This window comes from Bos grunniens, chromosome 22 (assembly GCF_055505025.1).
Source record: "Bos grunniens cultivar Pamir isolate PY7600 chromosome 22, Bosgru_T2T1.0, whole genome shotgun sequence".
NCBI lineage: Eukaryota > Metazoa > Chordata > Mammalia > Artiodactyla > Bovidae > Bos > Bos grunniens.
The window spans coordinates 59,285,833-59,303,787 of NC_141186.1; the positions used below are offsets into that span (position 1 = coordinate 59,285,833).

At 52.7% G+C, this 17,955-nt stretch overlaps 1 protein-coding gene across 14 annotated transcripts in view; it reads left to right on the forward strand.

The window, feature by feature from the left end:
- The window catches only part of IQSEC1 (IQ motif and Sec7 domain ArfGEF 1), a 285,544-nt gene extending 281,579 nt beyond the window's left edge, over window positions 1-3,965 (forward strand). For 10 of the 14 annotated variants that reach the window (XM_086368964.1, XM_086368955.1, XM_086368962.1 and 7 more), the window contains one exon: window positions 2,593-3,965. In XM_086368964.1, the coding sequence (XP_086225090.1) occupies window positions 2,593-2,637 (45 nt within the window). In that variant the 3' untranslated portion in view covers window positions 2,638-3,965. Of the gene's footprint in view, window positions 1-342 lie in introns of all 14 variants that reach the window. The other 4 variants (XM_086368957.1, XM_086368961.1, XM_086368960.1 and 1 more) reach the window with 2 other exon arrangements.
- Window positions 3,966-17,955: the final 13,990 nt, after the last annotated feature.

Below are 17,955 nucleotides of genomic sequence, written 5' to 3' on the forward strand. Positions count from 1 at the left end.
GCCCCGCACACGCCGCTCACAGACACCCGCAGACACACGGTTCTGATCTGTAGGCGCGGGCCACCCCCCAGGCAGGGTGCTCGGCAGGACTGCGTTACCCCCACGCGTCTCTCCCCCAAGGCCCACTCGTGGGCCGCCACCTCCCCAGCTGACCTGCACGGCAGTGTCCGGAGGTGGCCCCCGAGTCCAGCCTCCCGCGGCCTGACCTCTGCGGCCAGCACGTTGAACTAAGGCTTAGCAGTCACTGGGGGAGACATTTTAACCTTCTTTTTTTCTGAGAAGCATTCTGCCGCAAGTGCGCTAAGCTCTTTTAATTTTGGTTTCTATGAATTTCCTTTTTAGGGGTCCATCATTAGCAGCCCTCACATGCGCCGGAGAGCTACATCAACACGAGACTGCCCATCTCGCCCACACCAGGCCACGCCCAACTCCTCCTCCCTCCTGGGCTCCCTGTTTGGGAGTAAGAGAGGGAAGCCCCCTCCCCAGGCCCACCTGCCCCCAGCCCCGGCCCCGCCGCGCCCCGCGACCGGCCACCCCCAGGGGCCTGTGGAGGGCCCCCTTGCGGGCCCAGTGCATGGGCACCACGGCCAGTACTGCTGCCTGCAGCAGAACCCGCCCCCCTACCACCACCACCACCACCACCACCCCCCACCGCACATCCAGCACGCACACCAGCACCACCACGGCCCCCACGGGGGGCACCCTGCATACGGGGCCCACGCGCACGGCCACCCGCCGCTGCCCGCGGGCCACGCGGGCCACGCGGCGCACCACCACGGGCAGCCGCCCGCCCCGCCGCCCCCCACCAGCAGCAAGGCCAAGCCCAGCGGCATCAGCACAATTGTATAGACCGCCGGGGTGGGGTCCCGGACCCCCGGAACACGTGCACACCACACAGGCGCGCCCAGGGCCGCGGCCCGACCAGACCCAGGCACCTCCTGTTTGTACCTCCCCTCCGCCCCCGGCCTGGACGGAGCCCCCGCGCCCCGGGGCTCAAGTCACAGGGAACACAGCCCCCGGTTTGAGTTGGCAGGGGCGCCCCTCGGCCCGAGAGGTGGGCCTTGGCCACCGACGGTGCCGCCGGCCGGGCAGACGTTGAACCGAGTCCCGGCCCCGATCCCCACCCAGCTCCCAGCTCCCTGCCCCCTCACTGTACCTGGGGGGAACCGAGTCCCGGCCCGATCCCCACCCAGCTCCCAGCTCCCTGCCCCCTCACTGTACCTGGGGGGGAACCGAGTCCCGGCCCGATCCCCACCCAGCTCCCAGCTCCCTGCCCCCTCACTGTACCTGGGGGGGAACCGAGTCCCGGCCCCGATCCCCACCCAGCTCCCAGCTCCCTGCCCCCTCACTGTACCTGGGGGGAACCGAGTCCCGGCCCCGATCCCCACCCAGCTCCCAGCTCTCTGCCCCCTCACTGTACCTGGGGGTGATGACCCAGCCTAGGAAAAGAAGAGATGACACAAAAGACCAGAGGCAGAACCAAACACACAACCCAAAACTTGCTGCATTATTGCTCTTTTATTGACAATGGGCAAAAGCTAAGTAGACCTGATATGGTTGATGAAAATACGTAAGTAAACTTTATATAATATAAATATATAAATATATAAATACATATATACATATATATATATATACTGTATAGGTAGTGTTTGTGTGTGAAAGGCAAGCGTTTCAGTCCACAGAATTAGCAATAGAGACTTTACAAGGAGCCCCACTTACCTGATAGGAAGACAGAACCTTAGACAAACGTGTGAGAGATTAGACCAAAAATTTAAACGCTAGGGACAAACTCAGATACTTCCATATTTTCGTAAGAAGAGATGCCCCACCCCCAGGACTGGCTGAAATCTTTACGCGATCACTACTAACCGTGCCAAGTAACATAGCATCTAAGTGTTTTCAAAGTCCGATAATTGCTTTGTATAAATCCTTATTTTATTAACAGATGACTATCATAAGTAATCAGTATTATAACTGCTCTGTTATTTCAGGTAAGCAAATAGATTTTAAAAATGCAGTAAACTCTACCGTAGCAACTCGGGAGCACTAGTTCAGAACTGGTTGTCCCGGACTGTTGGTTACCCAGACTCTTAGACACTTTAAATGGCTGCAATAACTGTGAATTTCCATGATCCATATTTCTTTCGTACGCATCCGGTTTACTGCACACTCATTCAGAGCCCTCCGCGGGCGCCCCACCCCCGGCAGGGAGGTGTTCATCTCCCACATGAAAGCGACCAACTCATGCTCGTCTCCCCAGCACCATAGCCCCTCATCCTGTCTCCAGCCGCAGCAGGCAGACGCCCGGAGAACCGAAGGCTGCTGCTCTTGGCGTTTAGCGACGCAGGGCGGTGTGTGTGTTTCCCGTTTTGTTTTGAGTGGTGGCCGTGACCATCGTGAGTCCGTGTGGCCGTGTGCTCGCGCCCCCCGTGTTACGTCTCCGCGGCCAGCCCGAGCCCGGCGAGGAGCGCCCGCCCCCGCCTCCCGCCGGGGCGCGCCCGGCTCTCCCGCTGTGCTCTGTCGCTTCCGTGTGTGGGGGCCCCGTCCGCCCCCTCGGGGCCGGAGTCACCCACGGGCCGTCCTTTGTAGTTTCAGCCCTTCGAGCCACTGCAGCCGCCCGTGCTGTGCTCCTAGGCCGAGGACCGGAGGACTGCCCCCGGGCCCTGCCGGGCGGGAGCCCCCGCAGGAAGGGCGAAGCTGGCGCGGGACTGCACGGGCGCGGGGCCCTGGACTGCGGCGGGACAGCCCCGGGGAGCCCACCCTGGCTGCGGCCAGGGCTCTGCCCACCCCACCCCACCCCACCCCTTTCTCGCATCATCCAGGTCTCCAAACCAGCAATTCTGCAAACCGAGCACTTTGTTAATCTCCACAGAGAGCAAATACAGCAATCTAGAGTTGAGCCTTTTCTTTTTTTTTTCTTTTTTGAAAGAAGTGTGACTTTAACCTGCCCGCCTTTATCTTCCCATCCGTGTGGTCCTCCTCCCTCGGGCATCGCTCAGAGAGGTGGGAAGCACGGCGTGTCTGTTCCGGTCCGGGCTGGGCTGGGGGGTGGGAGAGGCTCCCCAGTTCCGTGGACCCGGAACTCCCGGTCAGCCCTCAGAGCCCACCCCCGAGGCGTCCTGTCCTGCAGTTCCAAGGGCAGCGGGTGACTGGGAGCAGTCGGCGTGTACTGCATGTCCTCCGGCGTCAGGCGCGTGAGGCCACACTGTGTATCGTGTATTTGCAAAACTCTCAGTGTTCCTGTTGACAAATAGTTGAAGTAAAGTGGTAACATATTAAATATGTCGGCTTTTCTTCACCGTCTGTACCAATCGTAGGCTCTAACTGTAAACTCCAGGTTGTTCCAGAAAAGATGCAGGCGCGCTGGCTGGCAGCAGGCTGCCCTTTCTGGAGGGCCATCACTGATGGGGCAGAGCCCAGTGGGGTGGAGCTGGGGCACAGGGCACCCTCTCTCTGTGCGCCATTTGGAACCCCCACCTCCGACCTCTTGGGTCCACAGGGCTGGGCACTTCCAGCTTTCTGCTGGTGGGTTCCAGTCAGTGAGGTTTCATCAGCGTTTCGGGGACAAACGTATCACGGGATGAGTGTCTCCAGAAGGCACACTGTTCCGTGGAGGAGGCTGGAGCCCGGCCGCCCCGACCTCGTGGGGAAGCAGGTGTTCCTGATGGGCTGGTGGTCCCAGGCAGCTCTCTCAGGACCCCAGCCCACCCCAAGGTCCGCCTGCCCGCACAGGAGGCAGAGGCGGGCATCACCAGGCCGCGTGTCCTCCGTCCTCACTGTCAGGACGCGTGTGGGGTGTTTTGCTCACAGATTATCTCAGCAGGAGACCCTTAGAGGAAGCAAGCTGGTACCATCACCCAACATCTTTTCTGGGACAACAATGAAGTCGTGTATTTTTATTTTTTTTTAAGTTTATGAATGGATTGTATAACAATGTAAAAATAAAGTTCATCCTAATAAGACGTGCGCCTCTTACTTAAAAACGTCCTCAGTCGTCCTGTGTAAAGTGATTTTTCCATCCCCCACCGCATGCCCCAGGAGCCTCTCGGTTTTAAGATGAGCTGAAGTGACAGCAGGTAGCACACGTGACCCTAGATCTGACTCGGCACCGCACGAAGCCGTGTCGCCACAGGTAAGCATGCACCTTACCGTCCGCTGTAAAACACCACCACCCTCCTTATCTGAAAAACAAATCCTTCCGTAAGTATCTTAAACACGGCAATGAAGATCCAGGAAGCAGTTTGCGAGTGAGTTGGCGTGGGGCTGGAATGGGGGCGGGGGGCCTGATCTCCGCGTGACCCCCGTTGCGGTCACAGGGCACACTCAGGCAGCACCGTCTCCTCTGGGGCACTGTAACTCACCTTCGAGTTGTCTCCCACAATTAGAACCAGGACTTGAGTGCAGGCTGTTGAGACCTCAGGGGCGCCCTGGCTCACGGGAAGCCCAGCACCCACCGTGTAACTTTGGGGAGACAGAGTGGTTTTGTTTCTCTGTGTGTTCTGTTTGTAAGTAACAGACTCTACTGATGTAAAACCATAGCTGTGATCAATGTGGAGAAAGCAAATAAATCCTTCGAAACACTTGTGTTCTCACTTTTTCTGGGAAGACTGGCCATTTCCCTGTTGGCCGGACACAGAGATCCCCAGGTGGAGAGGTGGCCCTTCCCTGGTTGTGACTGCGGTGGGCTGCAGCCTCCGGGAAGACGCGAATTTGAGGATGCTGACAGACGACTTAAGGGTACTCATCGCAACATAGGCGCTGGTAGAAGATTCCCAAGGTATTTATAATTTCTAGCAGCTTTGAACAAAATTTTGTGCTTTCATTGAGTTAGAGGAGATGGACCCTATGAAGCATGGGGCTGGGCAGGGTTGACTTGTGGGCAGAAAGACACCCAAGGGCCCAGCCCCCATCACTCGATGGGTAACATCACCCGGAAGCCAGGAAGGTGGATTCTGTTCCCCTGGAAGCAGGGGTTCTGCAAGAATGTGCTTGGCTGGTCCTGTTTCTCCTTTCCTTAAACCCAGATCAGCTCCAAAGAACACCCCCTTGAAAGCTTCACTACATACAAAACGAGGTAAAACCGGTTCATCTAATTTGTGGGCAGCATCAGAGGTTCATGTCAGTGGCCACGATCGGCGGGGGCCCGCCCTCCACAGAGGGGGACGTTCCCACGGGAAGGCGTCCCCAGGTTTCTGCAGCTGGATGACGGCCCTGGTTTGGGGGGGCCCTCCAAGGGAGGGGAGCTGGTTCCTGGAATTCGCAGAGACCCTTCAGCCTGTGATGTCACCTTGCACGGAGCTGCCGCCACCTGCCACTCAGCCAGCGCTGTGGTTTCAGGTTTTGTCTCCCGGGGATGGACGCCGGGCTCCCGGGGCAGAGGGTGCCTCCGGCCAGCTTCTCTGTGCACAGTGCCCCGCCCAGGACCGCTGCGGTCAAGATGCATCTGAAAGCGCGCTGCTGGTTGGAAGGGGGCGGGGGTCACGGCGCAACCACTGGCTGATCCTAGGGTGTGTGAGTTGCCAGCTGTCTGCAGCTCCTGCCCCTGAGAGTCGAGCTGGGGACACAGAGGGCGTGGTTGGACTCCTCCGAGAGCAGTTCCTGCTCAGGGGCTGTGTTCAGTAGCTCGCGTTGTGCTTGATCTCTCAGCAGCTTTCAACACTGTTCACACGCCCCGTGGTGAGACACGAAGCATCTTTGGTTGTAGTCTCGCCTTAGTCTCGGGAGTGGCAGGAGCCGGTGCGGGGACACCCCCTCTGTCTCCTCTGCTGGCTGACACCCCTCCCCGGAGCCTTGAGTGCTGGCCTCGGGGTCACAGAAAGCCGTCTCCCTTCCTCCTCTCGGCACACAGACCGCCGTCTGTTTTCCTGGAGAAATCCCTGGGTTCATATCTCCAGCCCAGAGCTCTCCTCTCAACACCCACCTCCCTGGGGTCCTCCAGTAGCACCTCAGATGCTTTGTCCAGGACCAAATCCATGATCGCACACAGAGCTGGGCCCCCCGGCCCCCTCCTACCCCGTTGGTGAACAGCATCCCTGCGAGGGGTGCAGATTAGAGCTAGGGAGCGTTCTGGACGCCTGTCCTCATCCTGACTCCAAGTCTGTGCTGCCACCAGGCCCTTTTGACTTTGACCTCCCTGTGCCTCTTCACGGCTCACCTGCCCTCAGGCTTGTTCCCTGGGTACCTGGGCTCCCGGCCGCCATGGTGGGCCCCTCAGCCCCTCTGCACTGCCGCCAGGGGAGTCTCTAAAGGTGCTGCCTGCTTGAAGCCACGTCAAAGACTTCCTGCTGCCCTCAGTGTTCAATATAAACCTGCAGAACCTCCTGGACACGGACTGCGTGTCTGTCCCCTGCCCTCCCCCCTTCACCCTCGCTGTCCCCTTTCACTCCAGCAGGGCATCCCCTTCAGATGCCCAGGGAAGCCGTGTTCCCTTGCCTCCGGGCCTGTGCAAGCGTGACCCCTGCCATTCCCCAAACGTAGGATGATGCTCGCGCCTTTGTTGAGTTAGCGTCTGTGTCCTGCAGCCAGTTTCAGCCACTACCTGCTCTGTGGCGCGTTTGCATCATATATTCAGGGGCGTGATCATCAGTTGCTCTAAGTGTGACAGGGTCAGGTCCTTGCACAACTGTGAGCCCAGCAACATGTGGCCGGAAGTAGGGCTTTCGTAAACGCTTGTTGAATGCACAGGTGACCACCACTGCCGGAAGAAGGACGCTTAATGCGCGATGGGCCTCGGTGCTTCACCGTGAGGGCAGAGACCCGGGGGGCGCAGCTGGGTCCCGCGCTCCCTGTTAATTCAAGGAATGGTCTGGGCGAGAGCTGGAGGCTTTTGCTCATTGTGTTTTAGCTTCATCAAATATGGCTTAATATTCGGAGCGTTTGGAGAGAATAGACTCACAACAAGCATGGGGAGAACTCACAGTCCCGCTCCCTACAACAGTTACCACTGAGGGCTTGCCCTCCCCGCCTCCCGCCCTGCTCTCTGGGCGTGTTGCCTGGTTCCCTGGTTCAGGTCTTTGGGGTGCGTCCCAAACAGGCTGCAAGTGTTGTTCAGTGCCCCTTGTGAAGAAAGGGTTTCACCATGGAAACCATCTAGGAGACGCTGGATCAGAGTTAACCATTAGTCCTGCAGAGCCTCTTAGAAGGGTGACGTGCTGTGAATCCCTCAGAGGTAGTCTGTGCCGAGTTTCCCAGACGTCCGTAGCGGTGGAACTCTGTCGTGTACCACAGCGTCCGGTTCAGAGGCGTGTATGTGCAAGTTGTCCTTCCTTTTTTCCCCTAATGTATCCTGATGTTACAGAAGATGCAACGCTCTGAAATTTACATGCCAGCCCGTCATATGGACGGGCCCTGATGGGCTTGCCATCAGCTAGTATCTGGGTGAATAAGGAACAGATGGGTGGACACTGTAGTGTTTCTGAGCAGATGTGGTGGCTCCAGTAGGAAGTAGGGGCCTGGGGGAGTGGGGTGCCCGAGGCTGACTTTAGGGCAGAGTTCCTGGGGTGGAGAGTGACACCACTCTGGTGGCCCAGGGTGGCATGCGTCCCCCCGAGTTGCCTCCAGTTAGGTGTAGTCAATTCAGCCCTCACTGCCTCGGGAACGCACCCCACCTTCCAGCACACAGTGGGTCTGCAAGAAAGAGGGGCCAGCCATGGGCAGGTGTGCCGTGAAGGAGCTCGTTTCTACTCCCGATTCTGACCCTTCAAGACTTTCAGGGGTTTAAGTGATGTGTGCTGTGAATCTCTGAAAGATGGTCTGTGCTGAGTTTCCCAGACTTTCTTGTACTCCTGGCCACACTCCCCACATACCTCCACAACGTGACCAGTGTCCCATACGGGAGAAGCCCTGTTTAAACCCAAAAGGTGGAGGCCACAGCTCTGGAGGCGTCACCAGCCATGGGACTAATAGGCAAGAAAACATTCTGGGATAAAAATTGCCAAAAGATCATGGAGGCCACTGGAATTGGAATCCCTTCCCACATCCTGAGAACAGGTCAGAAAAAGAAGAAATAAAACCTCTCTAGCCCAGACCGACAGCGTAACCAGGAGAGGGCAAACGTCACAGGTTGCAGCGAGCGGCCACCGGGGGCATGAACGTCTTGGACGAGCAGAGCTGCCTGGACCCCAGAACACAGAGCCCGGGGAGGCCCGCGCAGAACAGAGGCGGCGTGGTGTCAACTTGGGCTCCACCCGTGAGGGCAGACCACCCACAGGGCAGCAGCAGAGACCCTGCTTCCAGAGGCGAGGGGGCGCCTTAAAAAAGGCAGGTTTCCTGATGCCCTGGTAACGAAGGACAGGAAGGGGCAGTAAGATGAGGGCCCTGTTCAGACAAGGCGCTGTCAGAGAATCAAAGTTGACGGGCCTGTAGCTAACCAAATCAACAGGAAAAGAAAACTCACTGAGTAAGACGCGCCGATGGGGAAGAAACTGCTGCAATGAAGGAAAAAGTTGAAAGCGATGCTCCCTGGAACAACTCCGCGGAAATAAATTCTGAAAAACCTAGATAAAACTGATAATGAGGCAAAACTGATCCCTGGAAAGACAGACATTTAAAACACAAATTCCCATAAGAGAATTAGAAAGAAAAAAAAAGTAATCCAGGGCCAGGTCCAACTGCTTTCTTAGAGGAATTCTTTCAAACTTTCAAGATTAACATAATCTCAATGTTACTCAAACGGCTTCAGATCACAGCAATGGAAGGAAAACTTAGAAAAAAATTTTTATGATACGACTATAGCAGTGTTTTCTAAACCTGGTAAAAGTTGCATAAATACAAAACCACAGACAACCAAAGAAGTATGAATGAAACAATAGTGAGCATCTAACAGTGCATTAAATATAAACAAATACACAGATATCCGTTATACAATGTGGGGCTTAATCCACCCATGCTTTGTAGTTGGCCCTCCACACCCCAGATTCAACCAGCTTCAGATTGTGTTCTCCTATACTGGTGGGCTTCTTTTTTTTTTTTCCTCTGGTTTTAATTTTTTTATATTGGAGTTTGGCTTCCCCAGTGGCTCAGCAGATAAAGGATCCACTTGCAATGCAGGAGACGCAGATTCAGTCCCTGAGGTGGGAAGGTCCCCTGGAGGAGGAAATGGCAACCCACTCCAGTATTCTTGCTGGAGAATCCCATGGACAGAGGAGCCTGGCGGCTACAGTCCACAAGGTCGCAGAGAGTGGACACGACTGAGCGCGCATGCATAGTTTCATGGCTGTGTTTGTTTTGAGCGTACAGCAACCTCATTCCGATTCTTTTCCCATATAGGTTATTACAGAAACATGAATTCCCCGTGCTGTACAGTTGGTCCTTGTTGATTATCTACTTTATGTATAGTAGTGTGGCCAGTCGCTCCGTCCAACTCTTTGTGACCCCATGGACTGCAGCACGCCCAGCTTCCTTTCACTATCTCCCTGAGTTTGCTCAAATTCCTGTCCATTGAGTCGATGCCATCCAAGCATCTCATCCTCTGTCGCCCCCTTCTCTTACCCTCTTTCCCAGCATCAGGGTTTTTTCCAGTGAGTCAGCTCTTTGCATCAGGTGGACAAAGGATTGGAGCTTCAGTTTTAGCATCAGTCCTTCCAATGAATATTCAGGGTTGATTTCCTTTAGGATGGACTGGTCTGATCTCCTTGCTGTCTAAGGGACTCTTGGGAGTCTTCTCCACACCACAGTTCCAAAGCATCATTTCTATGGCGCTTGGCCTTCATTATGGTCCAACTCTCACATCCATACATGACTGCTGGGAAAACCATAGCTTTGACTGTATGGACCTTTGTCGTCAAAGTGCTGTCTCTGCTTTTTAATATGCTGTCTGGGTTTGTCATAGCTTTCCTTCCAAGGAGCAAGTGTCTTAACTTAGTGGCTGCAGTCACTGTCTGCATTGATTTTGGGGCCCCAGAAAATAACATCTGTCAGTGTTTCCAATTTTTCCCCATCTATTTGCCATGAAGTGTTGGGACTGGATGCCATGATCTTAGTTTTTTGAATGTTTAAATATTGAGTTTTCACTCTCCTCTTTCACCTTCCTCAAGAGGCTCTTTAGTTCCTCTTCACTTTCTGTCTTTAGAGTGGTGTCATCTGCATATCTGAGGTTGCTGATATTTCTCCCAGCAGTCTTGATTCCAGCTTATGCTTCATCCAGCCTGGCATTTCGCATGATGAACTCTGTATACAAGTTAAATAAGCAGGGTGACAGCATGCATCCTTAGTACTGAATCCTCTCTAAATAGTTTAAAAGTCTTCGTATTATACCTCCCCTGGTCAAATGACCCTGAGGTTTCTGTCCCCTGGAGTCTGACAGATGCGAAACGGCGCCGGGAGAGGTACCAGAACAGAGCCCACAGTGACGATGGGAATCGGAAGCTGGTGTGGGGAGCCCTGGACTTGAGTGCTTCCCGTGGGAAAAGGGTGCTGGAGGTCCAGGCACGCAGTGGCTGTCACCTCTAATGACTGGATGAAATGCCACTGAATGGGCACCTTTGGAGCCCCAGAAGGGCTTCCCCTTGAGGCTGAATACAGTAATGATGATGACTCATTATAGGAAAATGCAGCATTTACTGCAGGTGCCAAGCAAGGATCCAGGTAGCCAGTGCCTAAAAGGCCTGAGCTCCCACAAGGCTTTGAGGAAAAGGTTTATAAAGACAGGGTGAGGGAGGGGGGTCGTGGCGTGTGCAGTCTGCTTGTGGACATTCTTCTGATTGGTCGGGGGTGAGGTCATCAGGATTTAGCATTATCAGCCTTCTGGTTCCAGCCAGTCCAAGGTCTATGTGCTTGTGGACAGCAGGCAGTTAAATTCTGCCCCTTGGTGGGGATTTCAGGATCTGCAGAAAGGCTCAGAGAGCGCGGCTCAGAACATCCTCTATTGCCCTTGCCGTGCGCTCAGCCGTGTCTGACTCTGCGACCCTGTGGACTGCAGCCGCCAGGCTCCTCTGTCCATGGGATTCTCCAGGCAAGAATAGTGGAGTGGGTTGCCATTCCCTCCTCCAGGGGATCTTCCTGATCCAGGAATCAAACCAGTGTCTCCTGCATCTCCTGCACTGCAGGCGAAGCCCTTCTATTGCCTTTGAAGAGGAACTAAAGGTCCTTGACTTTGTTTAATGGCTAAACTATTATTATTTTGTCTTGCTTGACTGTCTTCCTTCCTTGCTTCAATTTCTCACTTTCTGATTAAATGTATTCTTTGACTAAGGTTTTCTACAGACAGAAGGCAGGCGGAGGACATGGGGGGAGAGTCCTGTTCTAGAAAAACCCCAGAGGGTCCCTTTTGTGGTTGTTCAGTCACTCGGTCCTGTCTGACTCTCTGTGACAGCCCCCCACCCGCCATGGACCGCATGGACCCCATAGGGTCCTTCTCGGTCACAGCAGTATTCCTTTAGAGCCTGTAGGCTTACCTGGTGTCACAGCTGTAACCAGTGAAAGGTTTTAAAGGAGAAATACCTTGGCATCAGCTTTGGGTCTGAAAGCCGTCCTTTACCCCATGGTCTTCCCTCTCTCTTTGCTTTTTAAAACCCATCTTGCCTGTCTGGAAATCAAGCTAAGCTCATTGTCTTTAACACCCACAAGGAGCTAACGTAGGCTAACTAGAATGTATGGTGAGCATTTATTCCCTGAAACATTCTTCCATCCACAGAAGAAGTGTTTGTGACCAAAGGCTGCTTTATCTCACAAGCCAGATTCATACACTTAAGTGGACTTTGTGTCCAAGTCAGGGAAGTCCTTACTCATCCGCGTTTGGGGGCCATCCTTCATTTTAGGGCGTACATCTTAGTAAATGGCACCCCGAAGGATCCTTTTCTTGTAACCTAGAGTCCAGACCCAAATCTGGACTAGATGTCTTGAAAACCCACTGCGGTCAGTGCCCAGAAGGGGAGTGCTGGGCACTTACTACAGTCTGGCCAGTGAGAATATTGGGTCTTCAGGAGAAAAAGGAAAAACAAAAACTATGAATTACATTACATTACAGGGGGAAATGCTTCCCCGGTGGCTCAGTGGTAAATCTATGGTGCCAGTGCGGGAGACACTGGTTTGATCCCTGGGTGGGGAAGGTTCCCCTGGAAAAGGAAATGGCAACCCACTCCAATGTTCTTACCTGGAGAATTTCATGGACAGAGGAGCCTGGTGGGCTTCAGTCCACGGGGTTGCAAAGAGTTGGACACGACTGAGCCTGCACACACAGGGAAAAATATAAAATGAGGTCCTTAGGTGAGTTTCATTTGGTTATTTCTCCTACAAATTACAACTGGGGGAAAAATGAATTCATGTGAATGCCAAGTTCTGTGAAGTAATTAAGAGGAGCAATTTTTCCTTGAAAGAGAACAGACACATCAATTAGCAGTAGTTTTTGACTTAGTGCCCACTCTCCATGGTCCCGTAATCGGCATTTACGACAGAGGATTTTGTTCACTTCATTCTCAGGACCGTGTGTGAATCTACAGGCCAGGCCCTTCTCGGAGGCAGGCGGGGTAGAAATACAGAAGGGATGCAGAGAACACAACTGATCACCTCTACCTGGGAGTCACAGTGTAGCATGCTGCTGCTGCTGCTGCTGCTGCTGCTGCTGCTGCTAAGTACCTTCATTCGTGTCCGACTCTGTGCGACCCCATAGACGGCAGCCCACCAGGCTCGAGCTTTAATGGTGAGCCAAGTTTATTCTTTATCAGCTCCTGCTGAATGAGCATTGAAAGCTTTTTGAAATGCAGGGACTGACTTGGGGCCTGAGCTGCCTCTACCTCCCCAGCTCAGTGGGTGAACCATTAAGATGAATTTCCACACCCCCACCTACCCCCATCATGCTCCATTATCCGGTTTGCAGTCTCACAGTCTCTGACTTGAAGGATCACAAAACAAATGTTGTTGCTGATGTCAAAGAAATGTTAGCGCTGATGCCAGAAGCCTTTGCTAGAGCCCCCAGGGTTTTCTGGCCAGAGGCTGGCTGCAGTGCTTCCTGACAATGACCCTGCCGGCCCTCGTGGTGGGCTAGGAGTCCACTCCTGCAGGTGTTGGGGTGACGGACTGTGCTTCCCTAAGTAGGTTTCCTGGGAGTTATTTGTTCAAGTTGCAAGAGGAATAGTCTGCGGTAAATCCCTTTTGCAAGAACCGGCACTGCATCTTCTTCTAGGGCATTTCCCACGCATTAAGATGGCCACCTGGCCATCTTCAGATAAGATTTCAGGCTCTGCTGGCTTTTGTGCAAACAGGTAAGGCCCCGGTGAGTCAATAAAGTTATTCAGCTCTTACGTTACAGCAGTTGCTTTGCAAGTTCTGGTGGTTTCAACAGAGCGTTTGTGTTATTTTAACATGCTTTTCATAGCATAATAGTGGGGGAATACATGCCTGGTTGGATCTTAGGCTATTTGGACTTTTGAAACATAAGGAAAAATCAAAGGTGTGTTGTTTTTGTCATTGTTAATGCTGTTACTGTTTCAACTCTCCTGAGATTTTGAAAGACTGTTATCACTGTGACCAAGTTTAAACTGAAGAGCCTCTATTTTTCGATTTTCTTATTGCTGTTCTTTAGTGGCTAAGTTGTGTCCAACTCTTTTGCAACCTCATGGACTGTAGCCCACCAGGCTCCTCTGTCCATGGGATTTCCCAGGCAAGAATACTGGAATGCCTTGCAGGTGGATTCTTTACCTACTGAGCCACCTGCGAAGTCTAGACTTTTTTTTTAACCCCCTCTCCCGGGATTGCTAGACCCTGAAATTTACAGTGTGTGGAGTGGGAGGAGCATTAAACATTAGCCACTAAATTTGCATAGGAATCCATGTTTGTGTTGATTTTATCGTTTGATAGTGTTGAAACTGAGATTCTGAAATAGGTCGTGACTTGCCTGGTGGAGGAGGAAGGGGAGGATGGGGGCTGGTGAAGACGCATCACCAGGCAGAAGGACTTAGACGAGTCAATCCAAAATGCTCAGGCTGACGATCATGCGTAGGAAGGAGGGAGCAGAATGCCTAAGAACTGGGCACCTGAACGCCAAGGGCTGTGCTTGGCCCTCAGTGCAACTTGGACTCAGGGTGTGTCCCTCCCACATTGCTGGCAGAGGCGGAGAGGGAGAGCAAGGCGTGATGGGGCTTCCAACCTCCAGCAGAATGATTTCATCCGATTTCGGATCAGCCAGTAACAGGAGTGAAAGAGGACAAAGCCAGAGATCTTTAAGTCGCACCAGTGTGTGCGTGAGTGCTTGGCTGTGTCCGACTCTTTTGCAACTTCATGGGCTGCAGCCCCACAGCCTCCTCTGTGGCTGGCCTTCCTCTTTTGGAGGAAAAGACCAATGTTGGGGAAGCTAGGCTCCTCCTGCCTTGTCCTGCCAACCGGGGGCAGAGTCCTCTGCTTCCAGCTGGTGGAAGAGGAGGCAGCAGAGGATGACCACTCATGCTTCAATTCTGGCCTCTTAAAACCGGGGGGACGTCATACAGATCCCAGACCACAGCCGGGGCTCGGGGTGTGTTGGCGCTGAGACTGCCCGGCCCTGGCATCACTTTTGGCCCTACTCAGTTCTGTGTGCCCAGAGCCACACGTCCTCCTGTCTGAGTCTGCCAGGCTCTAACAAAGAACCACAGACTGAGGAGCTTAGATGATCAGTCGGCTCACACTTGCGGGCACTAAGAGTCCAAGGTCACGGTGTGGGCAGGATTGGTTCCTCATGAGGGCTGAGACGCCGATCCAGGCCTTGCTCTCAGCTTCTGGGGTTGGCTGGCCCTCTTAGCCTTCCTTTACTTGTAGAAGCATGATCTTGAGCTCCGTTTTCATCTCCACACACAACATCCCCCTGGGTGCATGTCTGTGTCCACATTTCTCCTGCTTACAAGGGCACCGGTTGTGTTGGAGTAGGGATCCACCCCAGCCCACTGTGACCTCTTCCTCAGTTAGCTCCTTACACAGCTGCAGCGGAATGTATAGGAAACCCTCTTTTCAGGGAAGGTCACGTTGTCAGGTCCTGGGGTTAGGATTTCGAGTACTGAATCTTGTGGGGTGGGGGGGACACAATTCAGCCAACAACACCTCGTCACCTTTGTGGCTTTCAACAAGCCAGTGACTTCCATGTTCCCGTGATAAAGGGGACAGATGCACATCTGAAAGGGAAGGAAGTACCAGGGACGACATAATCTGTGAGACAAAGTACCCTCTGAAGGACACCTCTCTTCGTGCAGACTTTTGACGTCAGGACAGTGTGGCGTCAGCCAGCTTCTCTCTCAGCAGGAGATGGCACTGCAGATACCTGTGCACGACTCACCTGTGAGCCCATCACTAGGACGCTGAGGGCAGGAACTAGACTCTCTTTTTCCCATGACTGCCTATTGCCCTTGCAGCCTTGGGACAGGAGACAAGGCCACCTCTTTCTCTCCTGTTCTGTGTTAGTAAATTTCTCCACGACCTTCCCATTGTGTGGCTTTCGTGCCGAGGAGGGAGGGAATAGTTTCCTACTCAGACGATGTGCAGAGGTCCGGAGCCAAGCATCCTGATGTGCTAAGACCAACTCCACGGCCGCTCTGGGTTGTTTGGTGACACGCTGCGTACAGGAACCAGTCATGAGACGATCGTATGTCCATGGTGAGTGCTTTAAATACGAACCGTGGAAATTCTATGTGTAGAGCAAACCGTTTACAAATGACATCCTAATTCTCAAAGGCTAGTAGTCAAGTAGAAGATGGAATACTTGAGTGTGTGCCCAGTTTTTAATTTCTATATTATTACAAGAAAAACAATGATCACTTACTGTAATAGATGCCATCATATGGATTTAGCTAATCCTCATGAGAATCCTGTGAGGCCAGTGACATGATATTCATTTTTACAGATGGGGAAACTGAATTTAGACACTGTCAAAAGTAGGAGTACTCCAGAACATTTCCCACCGTACGTGCTATTAGAGTATGTAGAAATTACGCCTTAATTTTTTTATAATTTTTATTTTGGAAACTGAATTTCTCACTTGGTTAATTCAGGGAGGATCTGGCTGAATTACTGGATAACTTGATTGATTAGACTCCATCTTTTTTTGGGGGGTCCCCAATGTTCACTAGCTCAAAGTTAAAAGCCAGCAGCGTCCGTTTTTTGTTGTTTGCTCGTCTCACCTGCCGAGGTGGTTCACAGGCCGTCGTTACCAAGTGCCTCCTTGAGAAGCTGAGCGCTGACACTGGTGAATATTGACCGCCATGAAGAACCCAAGCGACAAGGCTTCACAAGTTAAAGACAAAAATGGATGACACATTGCCGAAGTCGCTGCAAGGACAGGCATTTTGCAACCAAGGATGTTTCTGAACTCTTTTTTTTTTCCCCCTGATGGTATGTCACTGATAAGGGTAGAGTAGGATAGTCAGTTTAGAAATCTCACTGGAGGATTAAAGACAGAGAATTTTAAGGGCGTTCGGGAGACTGTTACACGCTAATAACCACTCAAGAAAAGAACCCAGTAACCTAACAAAAATCTCCATTCTACTTTGGAGGAAGATCCAGTGCATCCAAGTGCCAGGCACACTCAGGCCACACCCCCTGAGAGTTAAAACACAAGACAAAAGATCGGGATCTGAATCCTGTTCCATGAAGAGTGAGAGTTAACGTTCCTTTAAGAGTAGCATTTTTGCATTCAGCTGAGACAGAAATACAGGTGAAAGGGGAAAGAAACTAGATGAAGGGGGGCATTCTGCTGAGACCTGAGATGAACTGCCACATTTTAGACTATGTTACCACACTTTTGCTAATATATATATGATTTATTTATAAAATAAATAAATAGCTTCAGTAGCTGTGGCTCAGCAGTTGTGCCTTAGTGGCCCCTAGGCATGTGTGTGGGGGGGTCTTCCCCGAGCCATGGATCTATTAACCCACGTCCTCTGCGTTGGCAGGAAGAGAACCTTGAGACCACCAGGGAAGCCAGGACAGTCCCGGTTAGACCATGTAGACTCTAAGGAGGAACTAATGATGCTAAGCCTTGATGGCGGCCCAAGAATGAGGAGGAAGGTTGTCCTCCCTCGCCACTTTTTCTTAGGTGATGAAGATGTAGCCCTCCTGTCTCTTGGGGCTGTGCTCCCTTGGGTCTCTCACACGTGTCCTTTGCTAACAGACTCACTCTTTGCCTATCACTTTGCCTCTCGCTGACTTCTTTCTGTGAACCCGAGCTTCAGTAAGTTCCGACACCAGTTGTGTGGTTTCATGACATGTGGTTTAAATGACGGTGAGTTCCAGTCCCTCCCGAAAAGGAGTATGGCTTCATCATGAAGTGTTTACCCAAACAAGTCCATCTTTTACTGGGCCTGGCACAGCACGTTCAGATGAAAGCACTTCTCCTTATTCTTTGAGTTCTGATGGAGGCAGAAAGCATTTCCAATATAAGGAAGGCCTTTAGGGCATTGCTGGGTGTGTGTGGGGCGCCCCTCCCCCGTCCTGTCCCTCGCCACCTTCAGGCTGGGGTTTTCCAGGGACATAGTAACTACAGGGTCTCGTCCAGGCTTCTTTCTGGTGCAACACCCCTTTCCTTTTCCTCCATCTCCCAAATGTGTGACATACACGTAAGCTATGAAGCAAAACCAAAGGAATCTTTGTGAACAGACCATTGACTTAAAACAAGAACTGTAACCCGTATGCGCACGCCCTTCAGAGAGATAACCAATATCGTGAATTTCCCCCACCTCCGCTTTTAAAACGGTTTTAAACTTATTTCTATTTAAAACATTGTTTCATATTTATTTTTATGTTATTTATTTTTTGGCTGTGCTGAGCCTCTGTTGTTTCTTGAAAACCTTCTTTAGCTGGGGAGAGCAGGCTACTCTTGCCTGCGTGCCGGGCCTTCTCAGTGCGGCGGCTTCCCTCGTGGCGGAGCACTGGGTGCCAGGCGCAGGGGCTTCAGGAGCTGTGGCTCAGGAGCTGTGCCTCAGTGGCCCCTAGGCTTGTGTGTGTGTGGGGGGGGGATCTTCCCCGAGCCAGCGATCTATTAACCCACGTCCTCTG